The sequence below is a fragment of the Schistocerca serialis genome, chromosome 9 (genome assembly GCF_023864345.2).
Source record: "Schistocerca serialis cubense isolate TAMUIC-IGC-003099 chromosome 9, iqSchSeri2.2, whole genome shotgun sequence".
Classification (NCBI taxonomy): Eukaryota; Metazoa; Arthropoda; class Insecta; order Orthoptera; family Acrididae; genus Schistocerca; species Schistocerca serialis.
In genome coordinates, this window is record NC_064646.1 from 64,273,637 (window position 1) to 64,296,348 (window position 22,712).

At 38.5% G+C, this 22,712-nt stretch overlaps 1 protein-coding gene across 1 annotated transcript in view; it reads right to left on the reverse strand.

Moving 5' to 3' along the window:
• The window catches only part of LOC126419371 (phenoloxidase 2-like), a 118,407-nt gene that overhangs the window by 74,621 nt on the left and 21,074 nt on the right, over positions 1-22,712 (reverse strand). Inside the window, exons 3-5 of the mRNA XM_050086559.1 lie at positions 18,546-18,741; positions 15,865-16,088; positions 2,574-2,776 (exon numbers count right to left, since the gene is read on the reverse strand). Coding sequence (XP_049942516.1) covers positions 2,574-2,776; positions 15,865-16,088; positions 18,546-18,741 — 623 coding nt within the window. The remainder of the gene's footprint in view (positions 1-2,573; positions 2,777-15,864; positions 16,089-18,545; positions 18,742-22,712) is intronic.

Genomic DNA, 22,712 nt, shown 5'->3' on the forward strand with positions numbered 1-22,712 from the left:
GATCAAAGGCAGAGCCACGTGTGAAAGCACCCACGTGATTTACCAACTGACCTGCCTACACTGTGAAGCGTTCTATGTGGGAATGACCAGCAACAAACTGTCCATTCGCATGAATGGACACAGGCAGACAGTGTTTTTTGGTAATGAGGATCACCCTGTGGCTAAACATGCCTTGGTGCACGGCCAGCACATCTTGGCACAGTGTTACACCGTCCGGGTTATCTGGATACTTCCCACTAACACCAACCTGTCAGAACTCCGGAGATGGGAACTTGCCCTTCAGCATATCCTTTCTTCTCGCTATCCGCCAGGCCTCAATCTCCGCTAATTTCTAATTTCAATTTGCCGCCGCTCATACCTCACCTGTCTTTCAACTTCATCTTTGCCTCTGTACATCTGCCCCGACTGACATCTCTGCCCAAACTCTTTGCCTTTACAAATGTCTGCTTGTGTCTGTGTATGTGCGGATGGATATGTGTGTGTGTGCGAGTGTATACCTGTCCTTTTTTCCCCCTAAGGTAAGTCTTTCCGCTCCCGGGATTGGAATGACTCCTTACCCTCTCCCTTAAAACCCATATCCTTTTGTCTTTCCTTCTCCTTCCCTCTTTCCTGACGAGGCAACCATTGGTTGCGAAAGCTAGAATTTTGTGTGTATGTTTGTGTTTGTTTGTGTGTCTATCGACCTGCCAGCGCTTTTGTTTGGTAAGTTTCATCATCTTTCTTTTTAGATATATTTTTCCCACGTGGAATGTTTCCCTCTATTATGTTTATATATATATATATATATATATATATATATATATATATATATATATATATATATATATATATATATATATATATAAAAACAAGAAATGAACTGACTGTAATATATGAAAATCAACAGAAAGATAAAGGAAAGGCCAGTCATGAGGCTTACAGGTGCAGGAAGAAAGTATACAGTAGGATGATAAGAGAAGTGAAGACTACCCACTAAATCCCAGAACTGCAAACTCCTTCTGACATCACTAAAACAGTCTGAAAGTATATATCTGTAAACAGGAAAAAGTCACATGTCTTAGAAAAATGCAAATATATCCACAGCACACGTGTAATAGTTGCAATCAGCACTATACAACTGTAATGGAGGAACTTCTGAAACAAAACACAGCAGCACCAAAGAGAATAGAAAACTCCAAAGGTGTGCCTGCAAGTTTATACCTACAGGTGAATTAGAAGCTTCAAAAAAAAAAAAAAAAAAAAAAAAAAAAAATGCAGAGAGTTTGGATGGCATATTAGCAAAAATGGTAAAAAACTGTACTGTGTATCTTGCAAAACCATTTCACATTCTAGATAAATTTAGTAATGCAGGAAGGGAGTATACCCAAAATGCTTAAAAAGGGATAATGTTTTATTTCTTTATTTATTGTATGGCATATGGCAGCAGCACATATACATATCTATATACTAACAATAAAACTGTAAAACTGTCATGTATCTGTTTGAACACATTAATATCCAAAACTACTACACAAATTTTTATGGGGTTTTCACAGGTAAGTTGAGCGTCACTTGGGGCAATGTATGGGCTTCATTTCATTAAGATTGGACCATGGAAAAAGAGCTATTGTGGTTTAAAGTTTTATCTAAAACTGTTATGTCTGTCTGTTTGTCTGTCTGAAAACGATAATTTCCAAGACTAAATCAAACAATGGATAATCCACGATGGAATAGTGACAATATTATGAAAAGGATAGATTGCTGCTAACCATACAGTGGATATGTTGAGTCAGGGACAGGAACAACAAGCAGACTGCTAAACAAGTAAGCTTTCAGTCAAAAGGCCATCTTTAAATGCAGATGCTATGGTAATTTTGTAAAATATTCTTTCCATCATTGAATTCTACACCAGTCAACCTCAGTTCAAATGATTCACTCATTCATTCATTCATTCACTGTATTCCACAGACTCATTTAGAAGGAGAACTTTCAGGATTGTGGAATGATTCAAAGTATACATTAACAAAAGGCATGCAAAAGACTTAGTTTTTACAATAAACTATCCCTATATTGCTTAATGCTATTCTGATTATACTAGCTAAATTTAATAAAGGAACAAAGTTGATATTTCAAAATAAGTATCAAGACACCACACCATTTTTGTCTGTTTAGTTTTTGGAGAATTATGGTTTGCACACACCTGTATTATAACTTTATTAAAAAACCAGTGTCTGTAAGAAATGGACCACTGTCAGGTACAATGTGACACCACAATCAGATGCATGACAAATCATAACTATTAACAAGCATCATGCCATAAAGCAACATGTGAATTGAAGTATATGTTTCTGACTCAAGCTTGTTGTTTAATGAAGTGACAATACAGCTGTATGGAAACCATGATTTTCCAAAAATTCATAGGAGCTGTAAATCATGGCCTCTTCAAAGTGATGTAAAATTTTACTTACCTCAAATAAACTGAGCTTTCTTTGGCTAATAAAGTTGTGGGAAATTATAACAGTAATAGATTACGATGCAAATAATTAAAATGTATTTTTTATTTCTAATGTTATGTGTAAGCAAATGATACCAACCTTGCGGTAATCTGCTGATGCAAATAGTAGAATAGCTCACCACGTCGATTCTTATTGACAAGAGCTGGTAAGCCAGAGAATGGATAGTACAGATGCCACTGCCAGTGGAATAAATTAACCCCAATATCTTCTCGGAAATATGCAACACGGTGCTCTGGTTCAAGATCAGATGCTGTGTAGTCACGTGGAATTACTATTGGTAACTAAATGTGGACAAAAGATTAAAAAATACATCATTTTATGTCAAAGTAACTGACAATAGAAAATTTAATTTCCCTAGATGAAATTCAATTATTATGTGTGTATGTATGTGTCTGTTTGTGTTTCTATCGACCTGCCAGCGCTTTCGTATGGTAAGTCACATCATCTTTGTTTTTAAATATATTTTTCCCACGTGGAATGTTTCCCTCTATTATATTGATATCAATTATTACTATGTTACACTCCAGGTAAGTTACTTACATAATCTGGTTACACATTTCAGTATGATTTCTTAACCTCAAATGTTTGAAAAAAGTAATAACTAGTCTATTTAAGAGCTCCATACAAAATGAGTATATATTCTATTTTAAGCAATTAGAAGATGCAGAATAAGACAAAACCTCATTGAATATGATTTGTTAAAATATCCTCAACAGTTACCACACACAGAAAAACAGGAAATTAAAAAAAAACTAACAGAATGTTATAACCACCATTAAGCAGCAATGATGGCCTGTGCTAGATTTAAATGTAAAACGAAAGAAAGCATAGTGAACAACTATTCAGTAACAGTTTACTATAATATTATATGGTAAAATATTCTTTACATAAACATGAAACTTTGATTGCAACTGTATTTGTTCAGTCACTCAGTTAGTGCTCCTCAAGAAGGTCCCAATACATGGACCTTAATTTTGAGGTGCAGAACTGTGCAGTCTAACAGCTTAGAAGATTTTAGATTGTGTAATTATAATTCTTTAAGTTGTGAATAGCAATGGAATTTGAGAGAACCAGTTAGTTTCACAGCACACTATTAGCACATCACACTTAGTTTTCTAGATATGTGTTACACAAATTACATTTCTATACTGAGTATTTGTTAGTTTATTCAGTTTTCTCTTGGACCAAAAGTTCAGGGGCATTACTAAGTGCACATTCATGACTGTCTTCAACTGAATATTGGAGAACCATTTTCTGGTACAAGTAAATAAGACTGCCAATGTACATTTGTTTGATGGCCCTCGACTTCGAATCCTAGTATGGGACAAAATTTTCAACATAACAATTGTCAACAAGTAGGTGCTCTCCAAAGGTAATGACCTTCTACAAAGATGCAGGTATTCATTAGATTACTTACAGTTTTGTATTCTGGAATAGTGTAGGTAGCCTTTCAGTTTCTTACAAAAGTTGTGGTCATTAGCAAAGTAGTTCAAATACTATTTATCTTTAAACTGCTTCTCAGTCTATTAGTTACAGATATTTTCATGTATCATGGTTACGATCACAATTTGTTAAAATAACTTGCTTCTCTTTGTTGATCATAAGATATAAAGCTGAACAGTACAAAATGGTTCATGTATAGTCATCAAAGGTAGTATTTCAATGTTTATTATTTAATTTATGAGTTTTATATACTGACAATTTAGCATACAAGATTGCAGTGCACGACTTGATCCATGGCAAAAGGTGTTGCGCTACCTGATACAGGGGCTAATTCATGTCTTGAAGTGCTCAAAACAAAATCTAAGACATTATAATGTGGATCTTAATAATAACACAAAACTAAACCCCAATAAAGCCCATAAAATAATAATGAGATTCTAAGAATCTGCCAGATTACAATATGGAGCATAAATTAATTGCCACATTGTCATTATTGTCGCCAGTGATTTTTATCATGATGTGATATGGATTCTTCCATTCAAGTGTTGAAGTATGCTACTAGCAGTCTTCTTCAGGTGAGGTCTTCCCGGGCCATTCTTTGTTAGGCCATTCAAATGACTTTCTGGATGTTCTTGTCCTAGAAGTTGGGTAGACTTTCTTGTGACTTTCGCTGATCCTTGTTCTTCATTCACTCTTAGTTTTAACTCTCATTTTATCTTTTTAGAAGGTGGAAAAATGATTTTTACAAGGTCACTTACTTGTATAATATACAAAGAATGGCCAATATTCAGGGATATGACAGGAACAATCATTCTAAACAAAAAATCTAGTAAACAGGAGCTCTATAATGCATCCATTGAGAGCTGTGAGCACTTCTTCATCTTTCATATTGTGAAACAAATCTCTTCTACTGCATGCTCTTTGCTTTCCATATTTTGGGAGGAGGTAGTATGGACCAAAACAAGAAAAAATTGTCTAGTAAACACAGGCTACACAATACATACCTAAGAGCTATGAGCATTTGTTCATCTTCACTACTGTGAAACACTTCTACTGAACAAGTTAAGGTACACACTTTACAGTCCATATTTACTGGACAATTTTTTCTTGTTTTTATTCATACTGCCACCTCTCAAAATATGTAACATAAAGAACTTGTAGTAGAAGAGATTTGTCTCATACTATCCAAGATGAAAGACTGCTCATAGCTCTTAAGTATGTATTATAGAGCAGATGTTTACTAGTTTTTTCCCCCTTCAGATGATCATTCTGTCACATCCTAGAATATTGACCATTTCTCCTGGGACACACTGTATAAGCAACTAGCCCTCACCCTATATTTTCTACACTTGTATCTTTCCACAGATGATTATGCTATTTGCTTTTATACTAGTTTGTTTCAGGGGGAAGTGGATTGTGTTCAAGAAATTCTAAAATTTTTATCTAATGTGTCAGTAGTGATCTGTCATGTTTTCTCAGTTTGCTTGAGTCATTATGAGCTTCAGATGTTCTGTCACATTGTTTCCATTTTATGCACACTATTTTGATGACTGCTGCTGCCATATTCTTCAGGTGTTTTTGAATTTTGCTGTTCTCAAAACTTGCATGGTATAACTATTTATTTATTTATTTATCCATCTGTAGACAATCAGGATTTTATGGATGTTTACTACATAAGTATATACAACAGGTACACAAATTTATAATTGTCAATATCAGAATTCATGAATATTGTAACATAAAGATACATCGTTAATCCACTTAACACAGTTGCTAATTTTTTACATATAACTATATATTTACATAATTCCAAATAATCCTTAACAGTACACAAACACTTTTCCAAGAGATATTTTTTTTAGTGATTTCCTGAAGTTCTCTATTTCGATTATGTCTTTGATCCCTTACGGAAGATTGTTGTACAATTTAATTCCATTATATAACATGTGATTTTGAGATTTTTATTTGTTTTTCCTATAGAGATGTAAGTGCTGTCTGTGTCTGGTTTCATGTGCATGTATGGAACTGTTTATTGGGAACTGGTCAATATGTTTTTTTATGTATATTACTGTCTGTAAAATGTATTCACACAGACCTGTCAATATACCCAAAAATTTGAATAACTCCATGCAGTGGGATCTATTGCTACTTATCGTTATGATTCGTACAGCCCTTTTTTGCAACTTATATATTGTCTGTCTGTTCTGCTCTGTTGATCCCTAGAAGGATATGCCACAACTAATTATAGAGTGGAGTTACACAAAATATGCACTTTTAGTACATGAGCTACTACACACTGAATTTATTAACCTAAGTGCATAGCATGCTGAAGTACCACAGGGTACTCGGTCCAATTTAGTTGAGAGTCGACATGCATGTCTAAAAATTTTGTTGATGCTACACGTTCTATGTGCTCATTATTAACTTTTAGCTTGGTACTGTTCAGTTTTCTGTTTAAGTGTAAACTAATACTTTTTTTTTAAGGGTTAATTTATTAGTCTCTATCCACCTTCATAGATGCTTAAGTGTTCCCTCGGCTTTTCCATTGAGTACACTTGGTGACTCAGCTTTGATTAAGACGTTACTGTCATCAGCAAACAGTGCTGATTCACCATGTTTGGCACTTTGTGGAAAATCATTGATGTATATTAAAAAGAGGATTGGGCCCAGCACACTTCCTTGGGGGACTCCTATATTGATGTACTCTGGGTTTGAACGATATGAAAAGGTACAATTGGAGTTAGTTTGAGTGATCTCCACCTGTTGGACCCTGTTTTGCAGGTATGAATGAAACCACGTGTTTGTTACTCCTCTTACTCCTAGTGCATTTAGTTTGTTTAGCAAAATTGTGTGGTCTACTGTGTCAAACGCTTTGGTCAAATCAAGGAAGATCCCTGTTATGTAGTCTCCTTTGTCTAGTGCTTCGAGGATAACATTTGAGAAATGAGCTACAGCTGAATTTGTGCTTTCACCAGGCAGGAAACCAAATTGCTCTTTACTCAAAAGATTGAACTTTCTCAAGTACCCCATGAGCCTGTTTTTGATTATGGTCTCTATGACTTTTGAAAAGGATGACAGTAATGAGACTGGTCTGTAATTTTCTATGACTTCTGGGTCACCTTTCTTATATATAGGTAGGATTTTTGCACTTCAGTAAGCACATAGGTACTTCATATATGCCTGCTGAATTTTTACATTTTAGGCTACTCACAAGATTGCATACTTCTGCTGTGGTTGGTCATAGCATCATTGTGTGTGGTATTCTGTTCAGCATTTGTAAATGCTTTGTTTTATTGAACTTCTGTTGCAGTTTGGTAGCAATGTTGCTGAAATACAGATTGGTAAAGTTTTCTAGTCTTTTGGGGTCATTTATTTTGGTATCATTGTGCTGATACTGCATGTTTATTGGCTTTAGTTTTTTCCGAGTAAAATGCAATGGTTATACACCATTTTCTTCAAATTTACTAGCATCTCATGTATGAAGACTGTTGAATGTTTCCCATGTATTCTATTCAATTTACTCTTTGAGAAACTAAGGAAGGAAAATCATATGATAGAAGGAAAATCAAAGGATAATTTTACACAACTCAAACAGAAACAAAATCTCAGGATAACCTCAAAGGTACAAGTCATCAGAAATACTACAATGCTTTCAACAGGACAAATTATCAGAAATACTGATGACAGCAGTTAAGCAGTTACATCAGATCAAAGCATACTTCTGTTTTGTCTTCTGAGAGCCCCATAAAGCCAATATTACAACAAAATATACTTTATATTATCAAGATCTGACACGGCAACCTTTAATTTCCATTATAACTAGGGGATGATTTCCATACAGAAAGCTTCAGTTATAGTATGATTGTTTAAATTTCATGTTATTAATAAGGGAAGCTACCTTTTAAAATATTGGTAACTGTTCTGTTGCATAAGACTTTCCAATGGAAAATTCAGAATATAAAGTATTGGAATAAAATTTAAACACCTCTAAATATGTGACATAGAAACATCATTTATGCATGGAGGGTTGGTGCAGCACATATCCTAAGACTATAATATCAATGAGTCACTGTTGGAATTGACCGGCTCATACAAATAGCTGGGTGTAACACTATGTAGGGATATGAAATGGAAGGATCGCGTAGGCTCAGTTGTGGGTAAAGCAGGTGGTAGATTTCAGTTTACTGGTAGAATACTGGGAAAGTGCAATCTCTCTACACGGAGATTGCTTACAAATCACTCGTGTGACTAGTTCTAGAATACTGCTCAAGTGTGTGGGACCCATACCAAGTAGGACTAACAGGGAATATTGAAAATATATGGAGAAGGGCAGCACAAATGGTCATAGGTTTGTCTGATCCTTGGCAGAGTGTCACAGAGATACTGAAGGAACTGAACTGCAAGATTCTTGAAGACAGACGTAAACTATCCCGAGAAAGTCTATTAACAAAGTTTCAGGAACCAGCTTTAAATGATGACTCTAGGAATATACGAGTACTGCAACCCTCCATATATGGCTCCCGTAGGTATCGTGAGGACACGATCAGAATAATTATTGCACACACAGAGGCATTCAAACAATCATTCTTCTCATGCTCCGTATGTGAATGGAACAGGAGGAAAACCTAATAACTGGTAAAATGGGACATACCCTCTGCCATGCATCTCACAATGGTATGTAGATGTAGATGTAGATGTAGAAATACAATGGCCGAAAGAGCCATGTTGTGGAGAAATTATATCCTGAGTATGAAAGGCTGAGTCCATAACAACTGTATTTGGCTAGATGATATATTGGTCTGATATTTCAATAACAATATTGATTTGTTAAACTTAGTAAAGATAGCAGGATGGCATAAATGACCACACTATATGCAGTTTTCTCAGTTTCATACGAGTTCTGTTATGGGCTTGCAGGGGTCTAAATATACATGTATACTGCACAAAACAACTTTGAAGGGCACAGCAGAGAGTACATCCCACCATATCTTAGGGTTCTTTAGGAGATCTTTTTGTACACAAAATGCCCAACATGTTGAATATAAAGTGTCAGATGGCTGTGGATGTTGCCAGAGGCGGGCCAAGAGATGTGCACAAGCTTGTTGTCCTATTTGCAGACGGCAGCATGAATTGATGCATGGGTGAATTGCCATCTGCCATTGTAAACTGCACAAAAGCTGTAACACATATTAGGACCAATGTTGTACACAGAATGTCATCTCGGAGCCTCAGGATGTGTCTGGTGGAAGACAAGCTGTGAAATATGATGCTGCTCACTGGGCTCCCTCTCAGGTGTAACCTCCAAGTGTCCAAGTCCTGAGGTGTAGTGAGAGTTTGTACTCAAAGGCTGAATGGCACCAATTAATTATTAGTGATGAAAAAAGATTTTGCCTTGGTATCAGTGATAGCAGTTTGTGAACATGGCATTGATAAGGAGAGTAAAAACTATTAGAGTGTAGCAGACAGAAACAGGCAGAAATAGGTACAGGCGTTGTGGCAGGGGTGCTGGTGCCACAGTCTACAAGTAAATACTAAATCTGGTGTCGACCAAACAATGAAAAGTGCAGAATGTGTGTAGAATGTCAATGAGTTCACCCTGCTCCTAACTCTACGATTCTGGTAGATGCTCTCTTCCACAGCTTGTGTAATCCACATCTTAGCTGAGTGGTTGATCTGAATGGTTGATATGTCTGACTGCTGTGCAGCAGTGGGTCCGGGTTCAATTCCCAGTCGGATCAGAGATTTTCTCTGCTTGGGGACTGGGTATTGTGTGTTCCTCACCATCATTTTGTCATCACCAACACACAAGTTGCCCAATGTGGCATCAACTAAAAGGACTTGCAACTCACTGGCCAAACTTCCCCAAGGTAGGGATTCCCAGTTATCAATGTCATACGATTAATTAATTTTTCTTCCACTGCTTGCCTACACATATTGTGGATTATGCAACATTTGCCCCAAGCTTTGTGTTCATTAATTAATTGGGTTCTGTAGATCCCATCACAAAGGAGAACCTTCATGGATTAACAAAAGACTGGCAAATCATAGAAACTTAATCCATATAGTGCATTAACAATAAACAGCTTTGAGCAGTACAGGATTGTTTTTCCTATTCATCTGCATTAACGTACATTTTTTCACATGTAGAACAAGCTGCCGTTCATCACACCAACTAGCAATTCCGTCTAAGACGTCTGGTATCCTCCTACAGTCACTCAATGATGACATCTTCCCACACACAATGGCATCATCAGTAAAAAATCACAGACTGCTGTTCATCCTGTCCCTCAGATTGTTTATAAATATGGAGAATGAAAGTGGTTCTATCACATGACCGTGGCAAGTTCTTGATGATACTGTAGTCTCTGATGAACACTTGCCATCGAGGATGTTATCCTCGACGACAAGTGTTTCTCAGAGACAATAGTATCTTCAGGAATGCCCCACTTTTATTCTCCATATACATAAATGATATGACAGACATGGTGAGTAGCTGTCTGTGACTTTTTGCGTGTGACACTGTGGTGTACGGTAAGACGTCAATGTTGAGTGATTGTGGGAGAATACAGATGTCTTAGAGAGAACTGCTAGTTGGCGTGATGAATGGCAGCTTGTTCTACATGTGAAAAAAATGTATGTTAATGCAGATGAATAGGAAAAACAATCCTGTAATGTTCAAATACAGCATTAATAGTGTGCTCCTTGGCACAATCATGTCAATAAAATATCTAGGTGTAGCGTTCAAAAGTGATATGAAAAATAATGGGCACATAAAGATGGCAGTCAGGATGCGAACAGTCAACTTCCGTTTATTGGGAGAATTTTGGGAAGTGCAGCTCATCTATTAAGAAAACATGACCCATTCTTGAGTACTGCTTGAATGTCTGGGAACCCTACCACATCAGATTAAAGGAAGACATTGAAGGAATTTAGATGCTGCTAGATTTGTTACCAGTAGGTTCATGAATTCAAATGGGAATTGCTAGGTGGAAGATAATGTTCGTTTCACCAAATACCATTGAGAAAATTTAGAGACCCAGCATTTGAGATTGATTGCAGAAATTCTATTGCCACCAATACATTTCACAATAGGACTACAAAATAAGATAAGAGAAATTAGGGATCATGTGGAGGCATAAATACAGTCATTTTTCCCTTGCTCCATTTGTGAGAGGAGCAGGGAAGAAAAATACTAGTAGTGGTACAAGGTACTATCATCTATGCACCATTTGGTGGCTTGCGAAACATCATGTACATATATGTTGATGTATATTCTCAAGCAGCAGCTCACTACGCAGAGCATCAGTGTGTAATCAGTCTTAAGAGAACCCCCAACATCACCCCAGCTGAATCCCGTGCCATTAAGGAGCTGAAAATAGACCGCTCTATTGTCATCCTCCCGGCGGATAAAGGCTCCACAACTGTCGTACTTGACTGTGTGGAGTATGTGGCAGAAGGACTGTGTCAACTCTCTGACACCTCAACCTACAAAGCTGTTACCCAGGACCCCATTCCCTCCATCCAGACTGAGCTGCAAAAAATCCTAAAAATCCAAGGTCCCTCACAAGGCCTCACAACAGCTTCCATAGACTTACTCACTCCACCTGAGCCATGTACCCCTACCTTCTACCTATTACCCAAAATCCACAAAGGGAACCATCCTGGCCGTCCCATTGTAGCAGGCTTCAAAGCCCCAACCGAACGTATCTCAGCTCTGGTAGACCAGCACCTACAACCTATCACCCGCAGACTCCCATCCTACATCAAAGACACAAACCACTTCCTAGAATGTCTCAAATCCATTCCCACTCCTCTCCCACCTGAAACCTTTCTTGTCACCATAGATGCTACATCCCTTTACACAAACATCCCACATACCCATGGTCTCTCTGCCCTTGAGCACTACCTCTCCCAACGCCCACCCGAAGATCTTCCAAAAACCTCGTTCCTTATCACACTTACCAACTTCATCCTCACCCATAATTACTTCACTTTTGAAGGCCAGACCTACAAACAAATCAGGGGAACGGCCATGGGAACCAGGATGGCTCCGTCCTATGCCAACCTCTTCATGGGCCACATGGAGGAGGCTTTCCTAAAGACCCAACAGCTACTTCCCCTGGCCTGGTATAGGTTTATAGATGACATCTTTGTGGTCTGGACTCATGGTGAAGAAACACTCCTTAATTTCCTCCATAACCTCAACTCCTTTTCGAATCTGAATTTCACCTGGTCCTTCTCCAAAACCCAAGCCACCTTCCTGGATGTTGACCTTCATTTTGTTGAAGCTCACGTCCACACCTCTGTCCATATCAAACCCACAAACAAACAACAGTACCTTCACTTTGATAGCTGCCATCCTTTCCACATCAAACGCTCCCTTCCCTACAGCCTAGGTATTTGTGGCAAACGTATCTGCTCCAGTGATGAATCCCTCAACAATTACACCAATAACCTGACCAGTGCTTTCCTCTCCTGCAACTATCCTGCAGACCTTGTCCACAAACAGATTTCCCAAGCAATACATTCCTCCCCGTCCAACAACAATGTTCCTACCCCCAGACCATACAGAAGCATCCCCCTTGTACCCAATATTATCCTGGCCTCGAAAACATCAACAAATTACTCTGCCAGGGATATGACTTTCTCAAGTCAACCCCTGAAATGACATCATCCCTTGACAAAATTCTCCCCACACCACCCAGAGTTGCCTTTCGTTGCCCCCCTAACCTCTGTAACATCCTTGTTAAACCCTACAATATTCCCAGACTACCTTCTCTACCCAGCGGTTCCTACCCCTGCAACCGACCCCCTGCAAAACCTGCCCCATGCATCCCCCCACAACCACCTACTCCAGCCCCGCTACTGGTAAAACATACACAATTCAAGGCAGGGCTACGTGTGAAACTACACATGTCATTTATCAACTGACATGCCTGCACTGCACAGCCTTTTACATCGGCATGACAACAACTAAACTGGCTGAGCGCATGAACGGACACAGACGAACTGTCCGCCTAGGAGATGCCCAATACCCAGTAGCGGAGCATGCCCTCCAGCATAATTCTAGGGACCTAGGAACCTGCTACACCGTATGTGCCATTTGGCTTCTCCCACCCAACACCAGTCCCTCTGAACTGCGGAGATGGGAACTTGCACTCCAACACATCCTTTCATCCCGTCATCCCCCTGGACTGAACCTACGTTAAACAACCTCACTCCCATTCACTCTTTGTCTTCTCCTCTTTCCCTTTCCTCTTTAGCCATTCACGCATCTTTTCATCCTACATAGTTGTGTTTATCTTTATACTATATACCTCTTTACTTCTGTATGCATCCTCTTTGGTTTGAAGCTGGCACAGTACTTACAGTAGAATATCTTTGGCTTCCCTCTGACAACCATGCCTCCATCCTTGCTACCCTCCCTATTTTCCTTTCCCTGTTGCTTCATAACCTGGGTTGTGAGTAACTGAATCTCCTTTCCCTTCTTCCCTTTCTTTCCCCTTTCTCCTCCCCGATGAAGGAACATTTGTTCCGAAAGCTAGGAACGTAAATTTTCAGTTCTGTTTTATGTGTATCTATCGGCTGTACTGAGCTGAGGTAAGTACTGGCCAGCCCCTCTATCTCTTTGTTAGTATTTGTTTTAAGAGAACATTGTCCTCACGTCAAATGTCACATCTGGTGCACGTGTATTCTGCAGTACTGATAAGAATTCTAAATGAATTATTATTTAAGATCCTATGTTCTTTTATACAGATTATGATTTATGGCATGAAATGCATGAATGTGGTTGACATGAGGACAATGTTCCCTTAACAGGAGTGAATATGTAGTGTATGGATGCATGGTGTCTGTTCTTTCAGACATGTCTGAAAGAACAGACACCACACATTCATACAAGTGATTCACCTCAAAGGGTAATGAATCCACTACTTTCAGTGTGACTGTACAACTGCGTCCAACCTCCTGCAGGAATCTCAATGTAGCGAGCATGGAGGACATAGACAATCACTGCAGATAGTTGGCACTAGGTGAGAATGTGGGTTGGCTGAGAGGTTTGCCAAAATAGTCCATGCAATCCTGATAAACTCTGAGTCTGGATAGTGCAGTGATTAATGCAACTGGCTAATAAGCAGTCCGGCACATATTTTCACTCATCACCGTTGATTCTGCATAAAGTCCTGATGCAATTGACATCAATAGTTCCCTCACTTTCCTTTCCTTTCTCCCCCTCCACCTTCAAATTACATAATATGTATCACAGCTGCAGATTCCACACTGTGTTTTCTTCTTTTGGTCATGTCCAAAAGAACAGACACCATGTATTAATACAGTTGATTCGTCTTGATGGGCAATGAATCCACCACCTTCAGTGCGGATACACAATGGCTGCCCTCCAGTGGAAATTTCAAAGCAGCAAGCACGGAGGACATGGATGGGGACTGCGGATAGTTGATGCTAGGTGAGACTGTAGGTCAGCCGAGAGGCGTGCTGAGATAGTCCACACAATTGCGATAAACACCGTGTCCCAATGGTACAATGGTTAATGCAATTGCCAGATAAGCAGGAGATCCATGGTTACAATACTGGTCCGCCCATCACCGCTGACTTGGCTTAAAATCTTGACGCAAGTGAAAATGATAGCTCCTTCTCTTCTTTTCCTTTCTTCTCCCTCCACCTTCAATTTACAGAATATGTACTGATGGTCTTCACAGTGATTTATTAACTGAGAAATTATGATCGTAAATAAACCACTTTATTAAGAGTCCAGTTAGAAAATGTAGTCACTTCTAAAATGCTGCAGGACTGTGGATGACAGTAAACAGAAATATATATATTCGATATAATGGAAGGAAACATTCCACGTGGGAAAAATTATATATAAAAACAAAGATGAGGTGACTTACCGAACAAAAGCACTGGCAGGTCGATAGACACACAAACAAACACAAACATACACACAAAATTCAAGCTTTCGCAACAAACTGTTGCCTCATCAGGAAAGAGGGAAGGAGAGGGGAAGACGAAAGGAAGTGGGTTTTAAGGGAGAGGGTAAGGAGTCATTCCAATCCCGGGAGCGGAAAGACTTACCTTGAGGGGAAAAAAGGACAGGTATACACTCGCACACACGCACATATCCATCCACACATACAGACACAAGCAGATGGTCTGCTTGTGTCTGTATGTGTGGATGGATATGTGCGTGTGTGCGAGTGTATACCTGTCCTTTTTTCCCCCCAAGGTAAGTCTTTCCGCTCCCGGGATTGGAATGACTCCTTACCCTCTCCCTTAAAACCCACTTCCTTTCGTCTTCCCCTCTCCTTCCCTCTTTCCTGATGAGGCAACAGTTTGTTGCAAAAGCTTGAATTTTGTGTGTATGTTTGTGTTTGTTTGTGTGTCTATCGACCGGCCAGCGCTTTTGTTCGGTAAGTCACCTCATCTTTGTTTTTAGAAATATATATATTTCTTTTTTTTTCTTCAAATTTCTTGCTTTATGTTAGATGGGAGCTTTGCACCAGAGTTCATAACTACACAATGAGCCACAGATAAGGAGGCAAAGTCTACATGAAAATCATTTACCCTGGGCAATATGATCAGTGACCTGATCCCAATTTAATATGTGGATAAAACATTCAAGACAATTTTGACAACCGGAGGATTCAACATACAACACTGTCTCCCAAAGCAATGTCTGGTACCTCTACCCTCACGATAGCAGGAATGAATTGTATCTAGAGGAGACTATAAAAGATGCTGAAACTGTTGTCCAACACAATCTGCTCACATACGCATGATCCTGTGTATATGGCCATATAGTGTACAGTGTGTATAATACACACACAATATTCATGCCTTGTACAAACACTACTATGTAATATTAATCTTCCATTAAAGTATACTGTGCTACAAAATGTGCATGGCTTACCCTGTTCCCTTCACCAACAACATTTGCTTCCTGACGAGCTTGTCCAAAGATAGAGCTGTCCATAAACTTATCTGGAAACACTTCAGTTAGAGGAGGCAGCGGTATATTTCGTGTGTCTGGTCGATGAATGATGGCAATTGACAGTGCGTAAGCATACATGTATGGGTTTATGCGGTCACGGCAGTAGATTGATAAGGACAAAAAATCTTCATATGTGCGCATTCCTGAAAAAAGGTAAAATAGTTTGTGAGATGGATGCTATAATTTTAATGTAAACATATTCAGCTTAAAGTGGTGTCTCATTTCTGCAATTGATTCTCGTGTTCAGAGTTACAAGAACTTTTACTTCTAAATTACTGGTACCCTCCATATCCTCAGTATTCCCCTCCATAACATGAGAACTTCCATTTCTCTTCAGTGCTGCAGAAAATGCCTTCAGTCTTATATTTGTATGTAAACAAAACAGTAACAGTTTGGGAAATGTTACTCTTTACCAGAATCTACGAATGGGATCATTTGCCCTCCCCCATTTTCTACCAAAACAAATAAATAAAAAGAAAAGTCACAACAATACAGCCCTTGCTGGAACATTGTAGCTGTGTGTGTGTGTGTGTGTGTGTGTGTGTGTGTCTGCGCGCGCGCGCGCGCGCGCGCTCACGCACAACTCTGAGAAGGCCATAAATTTGTAAGCTGCGATACTACATTAAAATTCCGTTTTTATGTACCTCTCGCTGTGTGGGGTAGCCGTGTGGTCTGAGACACCTTGCCACAGTTTGCACGGCTCCCCCTGTAGAAGTCCGAGCCCTCCCTCAGACATAGGTGTGTGTGTTATCCTTAGCGTAAGTTAGTTTAAGTTAGATTAAGCAGTGTGTAAGCCTAGGGACCAATAACCTCAGCAATTTGGACCCATAGGAACTCACCACAAATTTCCAAAATATGTACCTCTCTACCACTCAACTGGATTTCTGAGTATTTATCATTCACTGATCCACTGTTGACTTCACAATTTGATTGACAATCTATGAGTTCAGCTGGCAGGTATTTTAGAAGGGATGTTCTTATTAACATCCATGCTGTTTACAGTTATTTTGTTTCATGTCCCATGGATCATTTTGCATGATAAATTGTAATGATGTGGAACAATTCATTTCACATTCACATCACAAATTAATTCCATAAATATGGGTACATGCTGAACATATAACAGTTTAAAAAAATACAGATAATACAGATGTGGGTTGTTAGTAATTCCTACACACCACCTTTTGCACATTACAAAAACAGAAATTCTTCTACAGAATAGAATTAGCTCCCAAGGATAAACTTTTTCAGTTTGTTTTCAAATTTTACTTTGCTGTCTGCCAGATATTTTATATTATTTGGTTAAGTGATCAAAAGTTTTAGTTGCAGCACTGTGCATGTCTTTTTGTGCTACAGAAAAATTTAATGTGGAGCCATAGATGTCATTTTTCCTTGGGATATTGTAATTATGTTCATCATTGTTCCTTTTCAGCTGTAGTGAATTATTTAGAATGAACTTCATGAGGGAATAAATATACTGTGCAGCAACAGTCAGAACGGCCAAGTCCTTAAACAAATGTCTACTAGATGATCGTGAGTGAGCACCACATATTATTCTTACAGCACGTTTTTGAGCAATAAAGACTTTTGTTTCTTAAAGGTGAGTTACCTCAGAACATTATACCATATGACATTATTGAATGAAAATATGCAAAATATGTCAACTTACTGATTTGTCTCTTCTCAAAATTTGCAAAGATTCTAAGTGCAAATGTGGCTGAACTACATTGTTTTGGGAGTTCCAAAATGTGCTTTTTCCAGTTTAAATTCTCATCAGTATGGACACCTAAGGATTTTGAAGTTTCCAACCAGTTTATTATGTCCTCACCATGTGTTACACTTATCACTGGCATAGTACCCCTAGACATGCAGAACTGAATAAATTGTTGCCTTTTTAAGATTTAGTGTGAGACCATTTTCAGAAAACCAGTAAATGATACTTCTAAGAACAATGTTTACTGTTTCTTCTGTTTCTGTATGTATGCTGGGGCTGGTCACAGTACTAGTGTCATCTGCAAAAAGAACTAATTCTGTTTGTTGTGTATTAGGCAGAAGGTTGTTTAAATACATGAGAAGCAATAGTGGACCTAAACTGAGCCATGGAGAACCCCATATGTGATTCCTTCACACTCAGAATTATATCCACAGATTATATAGGTTGATCGTCAGTTCCCACGGTCTGGGTGTGCTGTTTCTTTATAATGTTCTATTTCTCAGACCCTCATTTGCTTTAGTGTTCTGAGAATTGTTGCATTAATTACATTGATGAAACAAATAATCTCTTGAGCTTCTAAGTAGTGACAAGCGAATTAAACTGGTAAAACAGAAAATTTTCTGATCTACAGAAAATAAACTACAAGCCAAACTGTGGAAAATTCATGGCATCTTCCATTTAGTTTGAGAAATAGTTACAAACAAGCAGTTACACATCATAAAAAGCTACATTTCTCATTTTAAAAAGCTTAAAATGTCCTGTGTAAGAGCTGTATGCTTATGTGTACTGGTTCACAAAATTATTTATCAGTCACATTAAAATAAGAAAATACATTAAGAATATATTTTTTATAATGACCATTAAACTTCTCTGCTACACTACTCACCCATAAATGTTTCTACAAGTCTTCCTGCCATTCTTCGATGATGTGGTATAAATGGAGAGAAGTTCTCTTTACGGCCAAGGCTCATGGGAAATGACAGATCAGGCAGTGTGATGGACCGCACATCTATTTCTATTTTATTTGAAGGTCCACCCCATCTGTCTGCTAAATCTGAAGCTATTGGCTGATAGCGTGATGGCTGAAAATAAAATGATAAAATAGATAATAGTGACGCGACATTTAAAACTGGGAAACATCCTAGATTTTCTGAGCCTTTTCTCCTAATTCATGCAAGCTGTGTGGTATTGAGAGTTCTCTAACAGAATAAGAAAATATGAGGAAATTGCTACTACATTCCTAACAATGAAAGAACATGAGCCCATTATGACTATTTCTTGCTTGTTATCTATGAGGTGTGTTTAGGAAGTATTGAAACTCTGGCTGGCAGAAATATATTAGTTGATTTGATGATACAGAACCCTAACCCTCTTCAAAGTAGTCTCCTTGGCAATACACCCAATTCCATTGCTCATGCCACTGTTGAAAACACTTCTGGAGATTGTCTTTTGGAAAAGTTATCAATGGGGTCATTGCATTCTACGTGATGTTTTCTCTTGATTCAAATAATGTTCATTTCATGGCCATTTTCAATTTGGAAAACAGCCCAAAATGACATGGAGGCATGTTGGTAGATAGCCTGACTAACGATAGGAATGTTGTCGTTGGTGAGGAATGTCTGAATCAGGTGTGCAGAAAGTGCAGGTGCATTATTGTGACAGCTGCCAAGTTTTTACTGCCCACAGATCTGGTCATTTGTGGCACACAGCATGAAGAATTTGACACAGTATCTCCTGGTAGTATTCCAGTATGCCTTTGGGATTGTTTGATCTTAGGGCGCATATTCATGATGCACTATCCAATGTGAGCCAAAGAAAATAGTCAACATGACCTTGACATTGTTGTGGACCAGCCATGCTGTTTTTTTTTTTTTTTTTTTTTTCCTTGGGGTGTCACAAGTTTCTAATGAGATGACTGCATCTTGGTTTCTGGGTTGTACACATAAAACCACATTTCACCACCTATGATCACAGTGTTGCAGAAAGACCAGCGATCACAATATTCCAGAAAATTGGATTTACTGTTTGCTTTGTCCAGCATGTCCTGTGCAATATGCAGATGGGATAGCTTATGCTCCTTTTTCAGCAGTTTAGGCATAAGTGATATTCTCCTCATGCACAATCTGTTGGTCAAAATTGAATGTACCATTCTTTGGCATGTTAAGTGTCTACCTGAACGTGGTTCACTGTCCACTGATGTGCTTGTCATCTTTGAAGAGGTTATACCACTCCTTTATCTATGCATTGTTCACTGTATCGTTCCCAGAAGTCTGTCAAGTCTTGTGAATGCTTTTCACTTGGGTACTGCCAAGCTTTTGGCAAAATTTTGTGCAATATCACTGCTAAATATATCCCATCATTTTACAACTTACTGCAAACCAATTCTCTCATAGACTCTGTTGCTAGCAGCTGATGCTTTCTGTTGGTGGGAAGAAATTCACAGCTGTGCGTAAATGCCTGCAACCACATCTCCACAGAAGGAAGTATCCTATACTTCACTGGTTTACACAACAAAGGTCTGGAACTTTTTCAACACAACTTGCATAGTTTCATCAGTGACTCCCTACCCTGATTACATACACTGACAACTTTTTAAACTTCCAATACATAGAAGCAATGGAAAGTCCTGGTTGGAATCTCAACAGTTATGGAACAGACAGATTGCTATTCACTGTAAAGATGACACATCGAGTTGCAGACAGGCACAATGAAAAGACTGTTACACAATGAGCTTTCAGCCAAAGCCTTCTCCAGAAAACAAAGGAAAACACACACACACACATTCACTCAAGCAGCCACACCTCACACAGACACACATGACTATGGCTGGAGATAGCAGTCATGTTCATGTGAGGTGTGGCTGCTCGAGTAAATGTACGTGTGTGCATTTTTTCCTTTATTTTCTAAAGAAGACTTTGGCTGATAGATTATCCTTTTCATAATTTTTTATATTCCAATACATACACGTTTTCTTCAACATGCACTGATAAGCCAAAACATTATGACCATGCCAACCATGATGTTATTTGACACATGGTGGCATTGCAGGCATGTGATGTGGTGACAAAAGTATGTAAGCAGAGCAGACATGGACAGGGGATCACCCTAGCGAAGGTATGGGCTGAAAATAGGGAAATCCATTGGGATAAGTGAGTCTGACAAAGGGTAGATTATTATTATGCAGAGTCTGTGAACAAGTATCTTGAAAACAGTGAAGATGGTCGAATTTTCACATGCTAGTGTTGTGAGCATCTACTGAAAGAGGTAGAAGGGCAGTGAAACTGCCACTAGATGCTACATGGTTGAATATCTATGATTCTTCACACAACATGGAGTCCAGAGGTTTGTCTGCTCAGTAAAATAGGATACATGGTGATCTGTGGCATCTCTGATGAAAGAGCATAATGCTCGTGCATGCACAAGTGTTTTGGAGCACACCGTTAATCGTACAGTGTTGAACGTGGAGCTCCACAGTAGATCACCCTATGTGTTCACATCTTGACCCAACGACATCATCAGTTATGACTGCAGTGGGGATAGGACCAACAGGATTCTACCATCAAACAATGGAAACATGTCAGCTCTTCATGTGAATCACATTTTTTTTACACTACAGCAATGGTCATCTCCACAAATGCCGTCACTGAGGTAAACAGTAGTTCGAAATGTGCAGCATGCCACGGACACAGGCTGATGGGAGCAGCATTATGCTATGGGTGACATTCTCCTGCTCTTGCACAGGACCTTTGGTAGTTATTGAAGACACGCTGACAGCTGTGAACAACATACATCCCTTCACGCTTGACATCTTCCCCAACGGTGGAGTCATTTTTCAGCAACATAACTGTCCAGGTTTTGGACATGTGACGGTGCTACACTGGTTTGTGGAGCATTATAGTGAACTCACATTGATGTCTTGGCAACCAAATTCACCAGACGTAAATCCTATGGAACCCATCTGGGTTGCTATTGGGCATCATCACCGCATATGCAAATTAGTGGCCTGTTATTTACGCAAATTACATGACTTGTGCATAGAAATCTAATGCCACATACGTCCACAAACCTACCAACAAACAAGCTATTAAGCAGGTGGTCACAATGTTTTGGCTCATGACTGTAAACTTGTAGCCAAATTAAAGAACTTTACATTATCAGTTTCAGTCTATACAACCATCTTTAGATGTATGGATGCATACATGACATAAATGTTCAATAGTAGATACAATTTCTATACAAAAAATGTAAAAGTACCCTGAGAAGATTTGTGGTAAAACACGAAATCTGAAATTCATATTTGTGTCAATGGCGCTGGTTACAAACCTGTGACAAAGATATACTAATGACACCAAATATGAATCTCACTGTTTGTGTTTTATCATGAAACTTTTTAGAGTAATTTTATAATTTTTGTAAAGTTTTACATCTACTATTGAATACATTTTTGTATATACTCATGAACCTGAAGATAGCCTCATAGGCTGAAACTGGTAGTGAATAAAGTTGCTTAATTCAGCAGCTGAAAGTGTTAGTCACAATAACAAATTTCATGATAGTAAAGCAAATACTAATTTCAAAACCTTTGGGAAGCCTTTAAAGTCATATTTACAGCTATGCCACTTTTACATCATTGAAGAATAATTCTGTATATTAATCTTTATCTATGTTTAAAAGTATGAATCATATTATCTGTAATTTCAAATATGTATGCATAGAAATCCCTTTTACCTGCATGCATATAAACTGACTCATTCAATGTCTTATGCATAAGACGCTTTTGTAGCCAAGAGGACTGATAAAAATGAAAAATAATACACGTCATTTCTACAATACCTGTAACTGTTATTAAGAGACTGCACTGATTTATTTCATAGAGAAGTCTAAAGCAACAGTGTGTTCCACATTCATCTTGTTACTAGTAAGCAGTTTTCCATCCTTCTTCAGTATGAAACCAAAGTCATGATGATTTCTGAATGAATGAATACTAAAGAGAGGATACAATAAAATGGAAATGTGGAGCATGTATTGTGTGGATCAGTTGAACAAACATATT